We start from the raw sequence: 19,373 nt of genomic DNA on the forward strand, positions 1-19,373 counted from the left end.
CACTGAAGTGATGTTTCTGATGTTTGTTTTAGTTACATTGGAATGTGTTATATTTATTTCTTTGTTTTCATTTTGATAAGAAAAGTACGAGCTTGTGTTATTTATAAAGATGTTTGGACTTCACATGGAAGTATGCTGGTGAAATGCTGGGTCACCCTGGTCTTTGCTTAGCAATGTGTAAAAAGTGGCTCATAGTGGCCGTTAAGCTCTAACATCCAAGAATAATCCATTTTCATTTTTTCCGGCTGGAAAAGATTAGGTGAGCTATGAGCGGCATAAATCTCACTTAAGTGCCTGTGTACTATATAGCGGAACTTTTTTGTAACAATATTTTGAGCATATATCAATGTACGGCGTCTTTTTCCTCTTTCTATCTGGTATTTAGTCTCTGTCAGTATCTCTTAAAAAGGAAACAGACTTCTTAACTACTTATTTTTGGTACCTTATTGCTTATCTTATCTGTCTTGGTTAAATAGGTTGTATTAAGGTTTTGGTTTCCTGCCACTTTTTTTTTTTTTTTTTTTTTTTTGAGACAGCCAGAGTGCTGCTTTTTAAACTTAATAACAGATGAATCCTCTGGGGATCTTATTAAATGCAGACTCTAGTTCAGTAGGTCTGGGTCCTAAGCTTCTTCACTGGCTACCAGCTCTCAGGTGATGTGCAGGTTGCTGGCCCTAGGACCGTGTGCTGAATTGGAAGGTTCTAGAGACCAGCTGGCCATTTCTGGAGGACGAGGTGGCACTGCTTCCAGACATAGACAATGTAGGGACAGGGGCTTTTCCGCCAGGAGGCTTAGACTCTCTCCACGTGTCAATACAATACTCCACTGTGGGCACAGAGACTTGAAAAGTTTCAGTGAGTTGCTTATAGTTACAGTGATTGAAAATGGTGAATTTTAAATTTGAAGTCAGGCTGTCCTCAATTTATAGCCCGTAATCTTTCTGGCATCTACTTGTAGAGATAGCCTAGAGAATATTTTTATCTTGTACCACCTTAAACTTGGATAACTTTATTCTGTGGCTACCCACCACTGTATGTGCTTTTGAAAGGTTAACAGATAAGAGATTGAGTTTTAAATATTTTTTTAATGCTTATTTATTTTTAAGAGAGAGAGAGAGAGAGAGAGAGAGAGAGAGAGAGAGAGAGAATGTAAGCAGGGGAGGGGCAGAAAGAGAGAGGGAGACACAGAATCTGAAGCACGCTTCAGGATCTGAGCCATCAGCACAGAGCCCAAGACGCGGGGCTCCAGCTCATGAACTATGAGATCATGACCTGAGCCAAAGTTGGACGCTTAACCGACTGAGCCACCCAGGCGCCCCGAGAGTGCCGTTCACTGGCTGTGTGACCTGTAAGGCAATTACACTCTCGAAGCTTCATTTTCCTTATCTGCAAAATGATCGAAAGGTCATCGAAATAAAGTACTGAGTAAGTTCTCAATAAATATCAATTATGGTCATTAAACAAGCATTTTTGATACCCATCAGTAGCCTTCATTCAAATCATACCTTGACCTTGAAAACATTATGCTCAGGGAAAGAAGCCAGAGCCAGAAGGTCACATAATGTCTGATTCATCAGCTATGGTGTTTGTGGAATACACAAACGTGCAGAGACAGCCAGCTGGTGAGAAGTGGACTGGGGCATATGGGGAGGTCGCTTGCTGGGTACGGGGTATACTCCCAGAATGGTTATTTTGAAATGAGAGAGGAGTGAATATGCTAAATGCCACTGAACTGTACGCGTTAAAATGGTTAATTATGTATTTTGAGAATGGCAACTCAATTTTTAAAAATCATCTGTGGAAAATTGCCTCATTGAGGGAGGCATTTCATCTGCAGAATAGGTTTATATTTTAAAATAACTGTGGAATCATGTAAAGCATTTCTTGATGTTAAAAGATGTGTTGGTAACACAGAGGAATGGCTTATTTTGGAACAAATATTATTGCCTTGAAACTTTGCCAGTTCAAGTTGGTCCTTTTGGAAGACCAGACCTCCTCTGTTTTCTGGCTCCCAAGTGTTTGGGACATAAGCACCCTATATGCCCTATTAATTTGTTAAAAATTATACCATTGATAGCCCCAACTTTTTAAGCCTGATGTTTAACCTAGAAATAACTTCATTGCCACAACTATTTCATTAGCTACATGGATACATTTGTAACTTAAATTGATGGATAATGTTTTCATGTGACAGAAAGTTTAACTAACTCGCCTTTTGTCACAGGGCTGCAGAGAGATGGAGATTGGCTTAACCCGGTTGCCTGGATTCTGTGGTGTTAGTACATTATATTGTGTAGTTGTGGAAAAAACACAAATGTTATTCTCCCTCTAGGAGAAGTCAAAACAATGTGCATAGTAGCGAATTCTCTTAAGATGTTGTTGTTTGAGCAAATTAATTACTCTTATAACTGAGACAAAGAATCTATAAACTCTGATGAGAAAACATTTGTGATTTGATTTGTATTGTTTTCTTATTAGCTTAAAATAGCAAAAGATTAGTAATTACTACTTTTGTTCCTCTTCTATAGCAAAGAAGAGATTTGAGGGCATCCTGGGTAGCTTAGTGGGTTAGGCACCCAACTTTGTCTCAGGTCATGCTCTCACAGCTCTTGAGTTTGAGCCCCGCATTGGGCTCTGTGCTGACAGCTCAGAGCCTGGAGCCTGCTTTGGATTCTGTGTCTCCCCCTCTCTCTGCCCCTCCCCTACCCGTGTTCTGTCTCTGTCTCTGTCTCTCAAAACTAAATAACCATAAAAAAAATTTTTAAGGAAGAAGAGATTTGCAAATGCTAAATATATGTTTTTATACCTCCATAAACGTTTACAGCTCCCGCAGTTGGTGGGTGCAAGAATGGGTAGGGCAGAGAGCAGTACAGACAACCCCAGTCTCTTCTCAGTGATTAGAACATGAAGTATGCTTTTGAACTATTTGACATTAACTAGATTCCCACAGGTTAAATCTGAGGCATAAGTTTCTGTCTTCAGATTTGATTATAAGGTCATCAATGGATATGTTGAACAACATGAAGTCTTTTTTTTTTTTTTAATTTTTTTTGAGACAGAGAGAGACAGAGCATGAACGGGGGAGGGGCAGAGAGAGAGGGAGACACAGAATCGGAAGCAGGCTCCAGGCTCCAAGCCATCAGCCCAGAGCCCAATGCGGGGCTTGAACTCACAGACCACAAGATCGTGACCTGAGCTGAAGTCGGGCGCTCAGCCGACTGAGCCACCCAGGCGCCCCCAACATGAAGTCTTTTATATACAAAGAATATTATTGATGTTTCCCACAAAGAAGGCCCTCTTTGTCCATACCTGCTATGTTCTTACGAGTATTGTTAGTGCTACAACTGCATTTGAATTAACCAATTAAATATGGTAGATAGTAAGCTCTTGGGACAGGTCCCAAAACAATGACTGATTCAACTGGCCATTTGGAATCTCGGAATACACTTAATATTATAATAAAAAATTGTGAATGTTAATGTTTTCAACACAATCAATAATGCTTTTAAGTGAGTTAAATCAGCTTTATATTACAGTTGTGATTTTTGTACTGGCAGTCAGTCATTAACCATTTGGAGTCATTAATTTTTTCAAGCTCAACCCAAAATCACTATTTCATGCCACTTTTCTCTCTCTCCCAACCTTCTCTCATCACTTGTACATTGAAATAATTCCACACTGTTTTTCCTCTCTTTAAAATCATTTTTGAGAAGTTAGTAATTTAGCGTACCTTGTTTAGTGTTTTTGCTTACTAAATGCTTTTAGAATAAATTAATTTTTTTCTTAGCTGAAGAAAATTTCTTATGCAAATAAGAAAACATTAAGAAATTATTAGAAATTAAGGAATTAATGTTAAGAGAAATTAATTTGATTGGTTCTGGTTTGGAAAGTGACATGTAGGAGCCGTTGGGTGGCTCAGTCAGTTATATGTCCAACTCTTGATCTCAGCCCAGCTTCGTGAGTTCGAGCCCCACATTGGGCTCTGAGCCGATGGCACAAAGCCTGCTTGGGATTCTGTCTCTCCCTCTCTCTCTGCCTCTCCCTTGCTTGTCTTCTATCTCTCTCTCAAAATAAATCAATAAAAATAAAAGTGACATTTACTGATCATGGGCTACAGAACTTCCGACCACTGAATTTTCTAACTATTCTTTGGAGATTAGGAAGTCGAAGCAGTTAGTAAAAGCACCATGACCACTAGCCAGCACCACTATGAAATAACAGTATGAACTTTTTAAATTTAAAAGTGAAGAAATACTGTGCTTTCCATACATAGATACATTCATTTATGCCCAGAAACACTTTGGGGTTATGCTTTCCTGTGTGTGTGTGTGTGTGTGTGTGTGTGTGTGTGTGTGGTTTTTTGTGTTTTGTTTTTTTTTTTTTTTTTTTAACAAATCAAATCAATCTACCTCACAAAGGAGTTCAAGTAATTGTACTGCTGTCACTGTTTCTCTTCTGCACTGTATTGGGGGGGGTGGGTCTTAGTGCAATAATGGAGCTAAAAAAAATATGCACACAGATTGGGAAAGCAGCAAATAAAACTGTTTATTCACAAAAGACATGACTGGCTACATAGAAAACATCAACAAATCTACAAAAAAGCTCCCACAACTAGTGAGTTCAGCAAGGTTATAGGGTGCAAGCTCAATATACAGAATTCAGTTGTATTTCTGTGTACTAGCAATAGACAACTGGAATCCTGATTTTTTTAATGCAATTTATGGGACGCTTGGGTGGCTGAGTCAGTTAAGTGTCCAACTTTGGCTCAGGTCATGATCTCACAGTCTGTGAGTTCGAGCCCCGCATCGGGCTCTGTGCTGACAGCTCAGAGCCTGGAGCCTGCTTTGGATACCATGTTTCCCTCTCTCTGCCCCACCTCTTCTTGCACTCTGTCTCTCTCTCTCTCAAAAATAAACAAACATTAAATTAAAAAAAGAAATAAAATGCAATTTATATTAGCATCCACAGAAATTAAAATATTTAAATCTTGACAACATATTTGCAGGTCTATGCTGAAAACTACAAAACACTATGAAAGAAATCAAAGAAGACCTAAATAAAAAGAGAGATGTACTATGTTCATGAATTGGGGAAAATGGATAAGTTTCTTGAAAAATATTTGTTTATTTTAAGAGAGAGAGAGAGAGTGTGCTGGGCACAGGTGAGCAGGGGAGAGGCAGAGAGGAAGAATCCCAAGCGGGCTCCACACTGACCGGTGCAGGGCCTGACGTGAGGCTGAGTCTTAAAAACCTTGAGATCATGACCTAAGCTGAAATCAAGAGTTGGAAGCTTAACCAACTGAGCCACCCAGGTGCCTGTGAATATGTATACTTTTTTTTTTTTTTAAATATGTATACTTTTTAAGCTGTGGGTTGGTTCTCCCTTCTCCTTTTTATTTCTTGAAGTATAGCTGACATATAATGTTATATTCATTTCAGGTGTACAACAAAGTGATTCAACATTTATGTGTATTAGGAAGTGATCACCATGATAAATCTAGCCACACTCCAGTCACTATACAAAGTCATTACATACTAACTGTCATTCCCTATGCTGTACGTTGTATCCTTGTGCCTTCTACCCCCTTCTCCTAGTTTTCCCATCCCCTTACTCCTCTCCTCCCCCCCACCCCGGCAAACCACTAGATTGTTCTTTGTATACAGGAGTCTGTTTCTGTTTTGTTTTTATTTTTAGATTCCACGTATAAATGAAATTAGATGGTATTTGTCTTTCTCTTTGGTTCTCCCCATTTTGATCTATAGATTCAACTCAGTTCCAATTACAGGCTCAGCAAGATTTTTTTTTTTTTTTTTTTTTAGATATTGACAAGCCAGTTCTAGTTGCAAAAGCACTTTTGAAAGAGAAGAGCAAAGTTAAGTTGGATGATCACACAATAGAGGGATCTAGGTGGTAGTTAAATGAGAACTCTCTGTACTGTAAGTCTAAAATGATCCAACCTAAGTGTTTTTAAACATCCAGTATAATTTATGAGGCTTTATAAAAAAAAAAAAAAAAAAAATGGCCTACCCTGCCCGCCTTGCTGTTTCCCAGCCTGGATTTTCACTCCTAAATTAGCCTTCTGATATTTTGCCTACATATTTCTAAATAAAATGCTTTTCTTGCTGGTTGTTGTTTTTTTTATTTTTTGTTATTTAATTTACTAGGAGACATTGACTTCCTTCTGAGGAAGATCATAGTATGCCTGTATAGCTGTCTTTCAGTATTATCCTCTCTTCTGTTCCCCAGTGTACTCAATATGGTTATGATTTTTAACATTTATTATGCATGTAAATACACATTGATGCACACACATACACACACACACAGAGGAATGAGTATATGGGTGCTTTTTGAACTGAACCATGTAAGGTACTATGATTCATTTCTGGTAATTTTTGTTTGTTGGTTTTCCCGAGCTAATCATTGACGGTCATTTTGATTGCTTAGTTTCGTATGTACCTATCACCAACTCCCTGCAAAAATTTCTAAAAGCATTATAATTCTTCTCTCAAATACGTCTACACATCAGTTCACCTTCCAGTCTCATTTATTATTCTTGGAACACCACCCATGAACCCCTTTGTCTTCATCCCCTTGAGACTGGTTCTCTATCGTCTATAGAGCTGCTATTATCCAGGGACTTCCATCACTGTGATCCCAGAAATTCCATTCTTACTTGGTTTGGTCCATGTTTACAAGCTAGAGGATTTTATCAAATGGGTACAAAGTCATGTTCAGTTATGAGGCACTGAAAAGCTGACTGAAACTCTGCCTGCCTGAGTGGCTTATAGACGATTAGATGTGAATGGAGGTGTTTGAGGTGCGAGCGTTGGTATTTGTGTCTTTTTTCTCTGGGTTGATTAGCGTACAGGAAAGCATGGCTGGTGTCCTGCCATCCTGCCTGCCTGCGGGGTTCTGTGCCGGCACCCCAGGAAGGGGGGGACGGGGCGGGGTGGAGGGCTGGAGAGGTCTCCCCTATGCTTTCCACCACTGCTCTCACACAGCCTGTGGGACATGGGTTTTCTGTTGTTCCAGCAGAGGGTGGGCTAGAGGGTAGGAGGTTTCTCCTGTTTACCCTGTTCGACGCCCCATTTTCAGAGGCATCCACTGCCACCAGTTTCTTTGCCTTTCAGGGAGTGTGTGGAGGGACTTTGGTGCTTCCTCTTGACCTCCTTTTCCAGACACTTAAGTCCGAACTTTCTTTGTCCTTCTCAGTCATTTGTCATTTATGTATCTGCTTTGCAGCTTCCAAGATATCACCCTGTTTTATCTGCTGTGGACTCTTTTCTCACTATTTTTAATTCCATCCTTTTACGTGGAATATTGGGAGATTTTGAAGGTAAAGATGTGCTCATTTTGCTGTGTGTGAACCCTAAGCTGGCCTCATTGTCTTCCTTGCACACGATGCTCTGATTGACTTGCTTTCACTATCGATACCATTTTCTGGCTTGGGTTCACCGTAGCTCCGCCGACTCGCACTGTTCAAATAGAATGATTAGATTTATATAAAATGAGAGAAGACCATTTGTGTTTTGCCTGGTATAAAATAATCTGCATGGTCACACCATTGTGGAACGTTGTGGAAAGTTGTCTCATCAGTAGCTATGAATCTAATAATAAAGCAAGAAAGCACTTCCCATTTAAATTCACCAACAGGGTTCAAGTTTTATGAATGACAGTTCTAAAATGTAAAAATATTATGTTCATTTGCAGTGGATGTTGAAATAAGTCGGCCCTCGTTTTAAGGGCTTTAAGCATGGGATTTGATCCTCTGTGTTTATGCAACCCAATTTCTTACTTTAGTTTAGCTTCTCAACTATTTTTATCCTATCTCATATATGACGAGAAATAATGTTGGGTTCACCTTTTAGTTCACTTACAGCCTTAACTGTGACCTTACAAAGTAGATTTTCCCAATATTGGACATTCTACTAAGGTAAAAATAAGTTTGGCTAATGAAAGAACTGAAACAAAAAGCTTGCACTGTACTTCTGATTTAATGATTTCATTGCAATCAACTTAGTGTTTTGTGCTATCTCTGTTCAATATTAATTCCTGGGATGCCTACATAAATTAAATTTATTAATTCACTTACCAAAATTCTGTAAATGCCTTCTGGTTTTGTTTTCATGTCATTTAGAAAGGGACAAACTCAGAACATAAATTTTCTTTTATGAGGTTAAATTCAATTGACATTTTAATGTGGACTACATCTGAACTCAAATGCCACGTGCATTTTTAAGACTGGTTTCTTGGATTCTCTCTCACTGGTACCTTTTCAGTATACTAATTCTTTCACATTGCCTCATGTCTGAAATGAACCTGATCTTGAAACTGTTTTTTAATGTTTATTCATTTTTGGAGAAAGAGAGCGAGAGTGAGAGAACAAGCAGGGGAGGGGCAGAGAGAGAGAGGGAGACGTAGAATCTGAAGCAGGCTTCAGGCTCTGACCATCAGTGCAGAGCCCAAAGTGGGGCTCAGACCCATGAATTGTGGGATCATGACCTGAGCTGAAGTCAGATGCCTAACCAACTGAACCACCCAGGCGCCCCTGGTCTTGAAACTTTTTACATGTTATTTCCTGGGCTAATCTCAGATGTGTAGGGAAGGACACACATGTCAGTGTGTCTCTATAAGTGATACCATACACTGACTGATGAAAGTAAGGTAAACACTGTGTTAATTCAACGTTTTAGCCACCTCTAAAGAGCCAGGTAGAAACATGATTTCAGAGTACCATTTTTCTCATATCTTCTGAAGACACACACACACACACACACACATTTATGTTGGTTAGCCAACAGAAATCAAGGGAAAACAAAGACTTAACTGACATAATGCTGGTGTATACACACATCCAAGTCTATGTGGAGCAGTCTCTGAGAACACAACCCATTACTTGCTCTCTCTAATGAAGGCACATTTCCCCACGTTATACTCCATTCCCATCCTGTTATCTGGGGCCCAACACCGTCAGAGCTCTTTCTCTTGCCTCTTCTGATTGTGTCCGGCTTCTCCCAGCCAGCAGTCCTTCCGCCATGTGCAAATGCCCCTGCATGCACACGGATGGAAGCAGGGTCCAACTCTATTTTCTTACCACTTCTTCCAAAGCACCCTTTAGCCAAAAAAAGAACCCGCTTTAATCCTGCCATGGCACGTGAAATTTCTCTCCGTGCTGGAATGTCCTCTCCCTTCCCACTGTGTCTCTCTTTGCCTGATGAAGACCCCGTTTAAAATGTCACCTCATCCGTGGACCCTTCCTTGATTCTCCTAGACTGAGTTAGTTTGCCTCCTTCTATAGGTTCCCACAGAACTGTTTTGAGAAACCACCATTTGTGGTTTGCCTTCATGCCTCCTGCCAGAGAGTGAACTCCTCTGGGACAGGATTTGTGTTTTCGGGACCTAGCATGGGTTCTAATTCACAGTAGGCTCTCAGTCAGTTGTTCCCAGATGAATGGATAGTGAGCTGAAGAAAGCAGTTGTTACGTAAATAAATGTATCTGTTTAAAGTAAGATCCAGCCCAGTGTTCAGAATTATCATTCAGGTTCTGTATCTTGTTATTATCTTTATTCCACTAGCATGCTCACTTTTTCTTGGAAATGAAATATTGCTGACTCACGTTGGAAAAGTACTAGCTTTATTTTATGAAAAGAAAATATTTAAGACCGATATCCCGTAGATGGGTCTGAACCTTAGAAACTACCAAACAGGAAGACTCCCTCCTCATCCCCAGTAATTTGGCAAAAAGAACTTAAGCTTTATGTAGCAACTCTAGTAAAAAGAGCAAATTCACTGAATGCAAGAAATGAAAATTGCAGATAAAAAATAAACGTGGGATATGTAATTCAGTTTGATTATTTTTGTTAGAAAATTCTATTGGTTCATAGAAATAGTAACAGATTTTCAGGGAATTGGTTCATCAAGTAGAGAAGACTACAGAATCTTGAACATTACTGAATTAAAAACAAAAACATTGTTTTGATCATTTAAAATATGTGGGTTCAAATAACAATAATAAATATTAATAATAATGAAAACTTGTTTATGAGACATTTTATCCTTCCAGAGTCTGGGAAGGATTTTCAAGTGCTTTAGGAGAACTTCTGAAAATACTCATCCATGTTAGAAACAAAGTCACATGCCAAGAGGGGTCGCTTTTTGAATTTAAGCTTCTGACCTATCTTTTCCTAATAAACGTTTTTTTTTAAATTAATAAAATCCTGGAATATTTACTGAGGATTTCCTATAATGACTCCTTAAATTGGAAATTTGGAATTCCTAAAAAAGTAATTCATATGTTTGTTATTGGGGTAATGTTTAGTATTTGGCCTCCGTAGGATAATAACCCAGATTTCTAATCATGGTGAGACTTTTTTCTTAAACAAGCATTTATTATTCATAAGATTGATGCAACATGGAGATTCTGATGGCACTTTGGTGTTTAAGACACATCTGGTTCAGATCTATGGAGCGCACATTCACTGCTGGGCTTTTTGTTTTGTTTTGGCTACATCTTCAAAGTGGTTTATTGTCCACCAAGAGCCTAATGAATCTATAATAAATGTTGTGCTTATTGTGTCACTTGTAGGTACTGTGGTCTTTGGAGCTGGGTCATTGGATTTCCGAGGAGCCGTTTGAACTTTCTAACTACTTCCCCGCAGCTCCTGTAAGTCATATGTTATTTTATTATGGTGAATACAATTTGTATTCTCAGGAAATTATTATTTGCATAAATACAGACTCAGATGTTTATTAAATTGAGATCAATTATGCTCACAATTAAAAACACATTTTCATAGAACTTAACACTTTTTTAATCTATTTATTTGTGAGAACAAATGTGGGAATGTGAGAACATTCTGCAAAAAATTGTGAGGAATGAAATCTCAAAGAATTTTAATTATAAAAGTCCTCAGAATTGAGAAAAACAAAATGAAAAAGGACTAGGTTCTTGAGAAGGTGGTATGATATATTGTTTACTGCTTTAAAAAATAATGCTGTTACTGCTCATAGAGATAGAACTGATAGGTATAAAAGTTGTGGCCAGCTAGAAACATGATACAGTCCTTTTGTTTCCGATGCTTTTCCTAAACACAACTTCAACTTCACTGAATTTTAAATTATAAAAGTTTCAAATGCTTAATGGAGATTCTAATTTTTTAAAAGATTAAGTGATAATTAAGTAGGTAATTTCACTTTTAATTGGAAGCAGGATCGTGTAGATGTTGGCTTTCATTTGCAAAAAAGTTAACTGGTTTGTGACAGAGTTTCATCTTTTGGAAGATTAATACCTGAAAGATGAACGGTGATTTTAATATGTGACTGGGGCTGGCATTGTTCATTGTTTGAGTATGCCTAGGACTCTCGTATAGTAGGAGGTTGGACTCTGCCTTCTCATCATTGCAGTTTTCTAGGTTGTTGGGTTGCTTTTGTTTTCATTTTTAAGATCATTGTTTTGATTTCCTCAACTTTGTAAATATTTTCTTAAGGAGAGAAGAAATTCCTCTCAGCAAGACTCTGTTTGAAATACCGTGTAAGGGATTGAAGTGTAAAGACACAAATGCCCCCTACTCTCTGTCATAAGAGAGTATATGTAACTCTGAACAACACAGCGAGGCTTGTCTTTGAAATGCATTTTACCTGCCTGCATGGGCACGTGATATAAATTAAGTACGTGGTTGCCAGTTTTTCCTGTAATGTCATTGCCCACCTCAGTGTCTGCCATGAGGTCCTCGAGATAATCACAGAAACTTAGGGTTTCTTTTGAAGTGGAGCTATCATCCTATTAACAGATATTTTTTTTAACTTGATACAAAGCTGCGATACCTCTGTTGAACTTACAAAGCCTACTTAAATGTAATAAGACAGACTGTTCAAAGATGGGGAGGTTCTTCACTCAGTGTATGTGTGGGAAATAGTGTAAAGTGTATAAAGTACAGCGAGACAGTGGAGAAAGTGACATGCTGGACTCTTCTGGAGTCCATAAATTGACTCAAAACATGTAGCATGTGTTTTAAAATGTAGTTGGGGTGGGGGCATATGGGGTAAAATAAATTACATAAGAAAAATGAATAAAGGAAAAAACAGAATGGTAGAACAGTGTATGGTGAAGAAAGACATGAGGTAAATGCTGGTTTCGAATTTGGCTCTAAGCTTCCTAGCAGCAGCTGACTCCGCGGCAAATATGTGAGAAGTTGCTTCCAAATTATAAAGCATTCCACGATGTACATTAGTGTTAATTGGACTATGAAAACTTCAAACGGAGTTAAAACTTGAGGGGTTTAAAGTTTTGCAGCCCTTAAATCCGTGCTCTCAAAATTTTCTGTAAAGGTCTGAATCTACTCTAAATGTCAGATTTTTGTTTTGCACTCCAAAACAGTTACTTTTTTTTAAGTTTGCTGGTCGACATTAAAAAAAAAAAATGTTACTAATGCAAATTATTTTTACTAATAAAATGTTACTAGTGCAAATATCTTTAGGGGTGAAACTAGCTTGAGAAGTATAGCCTCGTAAGTGCTTTAAATAGAAAGGTTTTGTCAACCACCCGCTAAATTGTAGCCTACCTCTCTAAAATACGTCTGACTAGAAGAGAAAAAAAAAAAAAAAAAGACCTCTGTAATAGAGTAGCGAGGAAAGTATAGTAAAATCTGTTTGTCAGGGAATTAAATGCATAATCTTCATCATTAAAAAAATCAAATTTTTCCTTGTTGTGAGGCACAGTCAGTTGTTTCAGAATCAAATTACAAAGTTGAAAATATTATCATAAATGTTCAATGTAGTTATCTAATAAGTTACATTTAATTACTAAAAATACCTTCATATTTAACAGCCAGAAAGAAAAAAAAAAATAGTACAATCTTCATATAAACTGAAAGGACACACATTTGTATTAATTTCAGAGATCTGGGAGGTTTCATCTTTAAAACTTGAAATATATATCTGAACATTAACTTAAAAGTGTGCTGTCCACACATATGTAAATATGCTGTTTTCAAAATGAAAGTTTAAAGCACCTAAGAGGAGCAAACAATGCATTAGCTGTTTTTCCTTGTCCAAATAAGCTGCAAATAAGCACTTCCCAGAAAGTCCCTGAATATATAATATATTTTAATGGCTTAGAGAATTTTTTTCTTTCTTTTAATTATGGTAGTGATGCTGAACTCGGGACATATGGATATTTATACAATCTATAAACAGTACTTAGAAGGACGCAGTTCCAAGGTTATCTGTACTGCGTAGCGTGAGAGTTCTGTTTTCCAGTTATTTACGGATGAACTCGACACAACATTCTTGGTTGTGACAACAGCGTCTGTGAATTGTCAGTCCTAAATTCGCAGGCCTCACTCTATCTTCCCATAGGCGTTCCAACAGGTCACCGTAACCAGGGTTGTGCTCGGGGTTCACGAGTGATGCGGGTCTAAGCGAGGAGGTGCGAGGGACTCGGGGCCGGGGCCCGTGGACCCCTGTGCACCGAGCGCGTGCTGTCGGTCTGGAGATGGTAGAGGAGACAGCATGCGGATGCGTCTTTGAGAGCTCCGGGATTAAGTCTTTGAAAATCGCACAGCCCGTCCCTCCTCAGGCACGTGCGGGCATTTAGAAACCTGCGGGTCGGATCATCATGGTCGTGGCCTTGAGCGAGTAGCCTGAGCCTTTCCAGTAGTACCACTTAATGCCGCTGAACTTATTTGTGTTCTGCCTCTGCGGGTAGTACATTCCGTTCAAGTTGGAGGGACCGCACGCATCAAACCACCAGCCTGTGGAAGTAAGGCGCACAAGGAATTAAGACTGAGGCAACCCTACCCGTATCTCACCACTAGAAACGCCCCACTAATCCCAGTGACGCTCCGTGTGTTTGGAGTAGACACACGCAGGGATGCTTGAGCATAGACCGAGCCACAGTGACAGATGCGGGTGTGACGTTCCTGCGTCACCAAGGTGAAGTTCCAGTTCCATATGGCAGATGTTTTCACAGGCTCGTGCTGTGTGGAAAGGCCAGTTCCCCGTAGGCATGAATGGTGAGTGGTCCCGGTCCTGATTTGGTGAGTACCCCAGCACAGTGGAAAGTGTGGATGAGTCAGAAAACTCAAGAATTGTTCGAAGGCTCTGCTGGCTTCTGTTCCAGTTCCAGGAACTTAGTGGGCCAGGCTGATTCAGGCTCCCCTCCCCCTCCCGTGCTTTTTTTCTTTTTTAAATAACTCCAAGTTTTAAGCGCTCAGGAGAGCTAGATACGAAGGAAATCGTTAAGCCCCACAGACAAAAAGGAAATTTAAAGCTATCGTGGTGTGCTCACTAAGGTGAGGGGGGGCTGTCTGGCACAGCAGCGGGGGATGGGGGTGGGTCCACATCTACTCCTGAATGGCTGGCTACCCTTGAGGGTTTTTGTGTGTGTGTGTGTGTGTTTTTTAATTTAAAGGAAAGTTTTTAAATTAAGTTTATTTTGAGAGAGACAGTGACAGCATGAGTTGGGGAGGGACAGAGAGAGGGAGAGAGAATCCCCAACAGGTTCTGCACTGACAGTGCAGAGCCCGATGTGGGGCTGGAACTCTCAAAACCACAAGATCATGACCTGAGCTGAAACCAAGAGTCAGGCGCTTGACTGACTGAGCCACCCAGGCGCCCCTAACCTTAGGGTTTTAAAGCTCTTAGCTAGACACAGGAGTGTGCGAGAGCTCTGGTTTTCAAGGAGAAGGAATAGCTTAGATCTACATGCATTAATCTAAAGCAGTCCTAGAAACATTGTGTGGAAGTCCACAGACAGTATGGTGCCATTTATGTTAGATTTTAGAATAACGGAAAAAACACCTATTATTGATGTCTGCATTCCTAGCAAACTAAATAATGGAAATGAACCTGAGTTCATTGGTTACCCCAAGGGGCAGGTATTTGTTGGGCGCCTTTAGTTGTATCTGTGAAGTTCTGTTTCTTTAGGTAAAAAATATTTTGATATAATGATTCTATTATCATATTTGCACATCAGGCTGTGATGATCAATTATTTCATCCAGTTGCCTGAATTCTTTCCTGGTGGTGACAGCTCATGGGTCAAGCTGATTCAGATTAATGGCGATTTGATAAGACATTTGCGTGTGTGCTATTCAGAATCCTTCACAAATATTTAGGAATGTTGCGGATTTATAGATCTGTCTGTTCTAGAGCCTCCTGGCTGACTTAACTATAAAATTTGCTGTCCGTGCAAAACTCTAGCTGATTGTTAGGCTGGTTTACCCGGGGCCCGGACTGTGAGTTGGAACCTGACCTCCTCACAGTCAGGACCACTGCACTTTCTCTCTTGGGCTGTGTTTCTTCTCCCCGTTCTCTTTCCTACTCCCACTCTCAGCCCTAAATCTTGATTTGAGTAAATAAATATATTGTTTCCTTGGTTATTAATGCACTTCTCTGACTCTCTTGAGTAGCTCATGACATACGGGTGGTCTGAAAGCTGCCTCCCTCTCGAGTGGACAGCTGGGTTCAGTGTGGGAATGACAGATGGGAAAAAAGGATTCAGTAGATTTGGTCCCCCCAAACCTACCCCTTTCCCCCTTTTTGTTGGCTTCAAAAAGGACAATGATGGTAGGATGAGGGAGACAGGCAGCTTTAAATACTCAATACAGTAGCTTTCTCTTGCTGAAATAATTATGGCTAATAGGGAAGACCTGTACTGCCAGTATATATTATGTTTGTACGTAGAAATATATTATCTAAAAGACTGAATTTTTAATGGCTCCTCATTCTTTCAGTATTGTTTAAAAGATGTGTAAATTGCTGAGTTTCAAATTATTTTCATAAGTAAATCCTTTCTTTTGACTGTAAATGATTCTTAACTGAAGTGCAAACACATGATAAGCTTAGATCTTGTTTGTGTAGTACCTTATATTTATAAAATCCATTGACCACAGCGCTTACCTTTGTCTTTCCTGGGTGAGTAAAGAATGGATTTTTTGGTAATATAACTTATGGTCTCTATACATTAAACCCTGCCAACTTCCTGTTTTCCTTCACATTCAGTTTGTACTGTTGGCAGAATATATATTGCTGGTTTAAATATTTCAATATTTCTTCAAGGTGCCTAGGTGGGTTAGTCGCTTAAGCATCCGACTTCAGCTCAGTTCCTGATCCCATGACTCGTGGGTTCAAGCCCCACGTCAGGCTCTTGTGCTGACAGCTCGTGACCTGGAGCCTACCTACTTCAGATTCTGTGTGTGTCTCTCTCTCTGCCTCTCCCCCACTCATTCTCACTCATTCTCTCTCTCTCCCCCCCCCCCCCCTCTCTCTCTCTCAGAAATAAATAAACATTACAAAAAAATTTAAATCTCTCAGTAGTTTTAAGAACTAACATGTCAAACTTTCATCTTGTCTTGGTCATAACTGGTTCCGTTCATTCAATTTTTAAACTTTTAGAAATCGGAAGAGTGCATCTTCTAGCAGTTGGTTTCTTGTCATTGAACTCTTATCTTTCTGACTACTAATCTGGGTGTGGTTTCCATTTAAAAAAAGTTTTTTTTAAGTTTATTTATTTTGAGAGAGAGACATAGAGAGAGAGACAGAGCCAGAAGGGGAGGGGCAGAGAGAGAGGGGGGAAAAAGAATCCCAAGCAGGCTCTGCACTATCAGCATAGACATAGAGCCATATGTGGGGCTTGAACTCATGAAATTTTTTTTGAAGCCGTCTAATGAGAAAGGTAGCCAGCAAGAAGAGCATGAGAATACACACCTTAGTGTAAAATGGACAATCATTCATTGTAATTTGGTGCACAAAAAAAAAAAAAAGGTTGATTAGTTTCTTTGTGTTTGTAAGTATACTTTATATTAATGAAATCTTAAAAAAAAAAAAAAAGATAACCGAAAATTCCACGTTTGACCAATGAATTATTAATAGGAGACATTTCTATGTTAATGAATCTTTGTCACTGTTTTGCTTGCCGTTTTGAATTTTTAACCTTTAAGTTTTTATTTATTTTTGAGAGAGAGAGAAAGGGGAGGTGCAGAAAGAGGTGGAGAGGAAGAGAGAGAGAAAGAGAGAGAGAGAGAGAGAGAGAGAGAGAGTCCCAAGCAGGCTCTGCACTGTCAGCACAAGAGCCTGATGTGGGGCTTGAACTCCTGAACCATGAGATCATGACCTGAGCTGAAACCAAGAGCCGAACCCTTCACCGACTGAGCCACCCCGAATTTTTATCCTTTTTAATAAAGCAATATGAAATTGAACCATGGCTCTGACATCTGCTACTCAACGAGCACAAACTCAAGAGAGCTTGCTGAGTATCAGATGTCCCCTCTCAGTGCCAGAGTGAGGTCCCGAAGAGACACTCAGTTGGCCTGCTGACAGTTTTCGCGCAACATCACATTCTTGCTTAAGACTCAACAGTCTGCAAAAGTGAAAAACAAATCTCCCTACATCTAGCAAGTTAAGTCTGTTTATGAAATGTGGCCATTGTCACCAATCACAGGTTGAAGTCCAAATAGCCAGCCTCTCACTCTTATGAAATTCTTCCTTGCCAAAACAAATAGGAAGAGAGAAAAGCCATCCCACCTCCTGTGAGCATTTGTGAACATTTGCAAATACATTTGTCGTTGTCTGCATCCTTTGTGCTAAAATCATTTCCTGGTTGGCTGATGCTGCTTATTTTGCCGGCTGTCCCTGTAAGTCCTTGAAGGTGAATCCTGCAAGCATGCAAAGGAAAAAAAAAAAAAAAAGAAAAGAACATAATTGGCTTGGGCTGTTGATTTACCGTAGTGGAAAATTTTTTATAATGAAGAATTCCATTCTGCAGAAATGCGTTCTGTACTGGTTAGTGTGCAAATGCATACTCTGGACAAAATATTTTTGTACTGGTATAAACAGGAACCAACTTATCATCAAATCCTTAGGCAGTGAGGAATGTTTTCATGAAACCTTCAGTTCATATCACTTGCACAAGCATCAACAGGGGCTTCAGGGCCCTTTCATTTATTTTCCTGCTGCTTTCAGATAAACAGAAGAGGGGGAAATACAACGTGAAAGGGTCCTCTTTCCAAGTCTCCAGGCATCATCCATACAGAAATGAGAGCCCCGAGATGAACAGACAACTTCAAGCGTCGTTATTTTCAGTGGGGTGGTGGGGGTGGGAAGGGCAGTGGGCAAGGAAGGATCACTGAATCTGGAGTAGAAATCTACAGCGCTGTGTAGAAAATACATCCTTATGGCTGCTTCGCCTCATTTCCATATAATATTGTAATAAACCTGCTAGATACTGAGAAAGGAATAAGCATAATATTAAGTCAGACACTAGAAAGTAGCCCATCCTTGTAGAAGATTGCCCAAACCAGGCTTGCATCAGTGATCTGTGTGCCAAGGAGGAGACAGAAGGGAAAGACAAAGTATGTGAACACTGCGTCAAGAAAACCCATTGGCAGGTGGGCACAGTACGGCTCAGGGCAGGGTTTCACGTGCTGTTGTGTGGCTGTGCGGAATGTGACGTTCCTGTACTGGTACGTGGAGTAGGGCCGTGGGGGAGCCTGGGGTATGGAGTCTTCCTGACCGGGGATGCTACAAAACAAAACCCCTTCAATGTCTTGAGGGAGAACTGTATTTTAAGTCTCCAAAATGATGCTCATCTTTTGCTAACCACTACCTTGAAAGGAATGTAATTTCCAAGAATTCATGTTGGAACAGAGGGTAGAAAAGAAAGGGAAGGCTCACCAGGGACTGTCTCTAACCAGCCTATGCCAGGCACTTTCACCGGTTTGTGCATGGAATGCATGCACCAGCCCCGAGAGGCAGGCATTTCTCCTGTTTTTACATACATAATTGTTGGAGCACCTGGGTGGTTCAGTAGGTTAAGCAACTGACTTCCGTTCAGGTTGTAGTCTCACGGTTTGTGAGGTGAGCCCCTCACCTCGGGCTCTCAGCTGTCAGCACGGAGCTGCTTTGGATCCTCTCTCTCCCTGGTCCTCCCCCGCTCACTCTCCCTCCCTCCCCAAATAAATCAACATTAAAAAAATTTACATATAAAATTGTTGAGGCTCAGAGATAGGAGCATGGTGAAGCTAGAATCTGCACTAGACGCATCAGAATCCTCGTTATGCTTCGGCCCTGATAGAACCTTACCAGGGATGTTAGTTTATTGAGGAATAGTTCTGAAAAGACAGGGGTATGGAGCACACTAAACAGAGTTCCATAAAATGTTGGTTCTAAGTCACTTCTGTGTTAATGACTTAGATTTAAAATGGTTTTTCACATTGCATCCCTAGAACCCCCCACCTCCCAAGGCATTGGCTGAATTTCTGAATTTCAGTGCTATCCTCGTGTTTCAAAAATAACTCTGCCCCCTAACGCAGCCTCTGATTACCTGCTGCGAAGCGTTCATGTATGTCGTACTCATTTGTGGGTTTCTGAAA

The 19,373-nt window shown here is 40.0% G+C and overlaps 2 protein-coding genes across 4 annotated transcripts in view; one reads left to right on the forward strand and one right to left on the reverse strand.

Moving 5' to 3' along the window:
• The window catches only part of MCPH1 (microcephalin 1), a 268,842-nt gene that overhangs the window by 116,132 nt on the left and 133,337 nt on the right, over positions 1-19,373 (forward strand). For both annotated transcript variants that reach the window (XR_006216465.1, XM_007089220.3), the window contains exon 12: positions 10,590-10,667. Coding sequence is in view for 1 of the 2 variants with exons in the window: in XM_007089220.3 (XP_007089282.2) it covers positions 10,590-10,667 (78 nt within the window). In the remaining variant the exon portion in view is untranslated. The remainder of the gene's footprint in view (positions 1-10,589; positions 10,668-19,373) is intronic.
• The window catches only part of ANGPT2 (angiopoietin 2), a 59,429-nt gene continuing 52,836 nt past the window's right edge, over positions 12,781-19,373 (reverse strand). For both annotated transcript variants that reach the window (XM_042982861.1, XM_007089219.3), the window contains exons 8-9: positions 17,527-17,657; positions 12,781-13,755 (exon numbers count right to left, since the gene is read on the reverse strand). In XM_042982861.1, coding sequence (XP_042838795.1) covers positions 13,595-13,755; positions 17,527-17,657 — 292 coding nt within the window. In that variant the 3' untranslated portion in view covers positions 12,781-13,594. The remainder of the gene's footprint in view (positions 13,756-17,526; positions 17,658-19,373) is intronic.

Source organism: Panthera tigris, chromosome B1 (genome assembly GCF_018350195.1).
Source record: "Panthera tigris isolate Pti1 chromosome B1, P.tigris_Pti1_mat1.1, whole genome shotgun sequence".
NCBI lineage: Eukaryota > Metazoa > Chordata > Mammalia > Carnivora > Felidae > Panthera > Panthera tigris.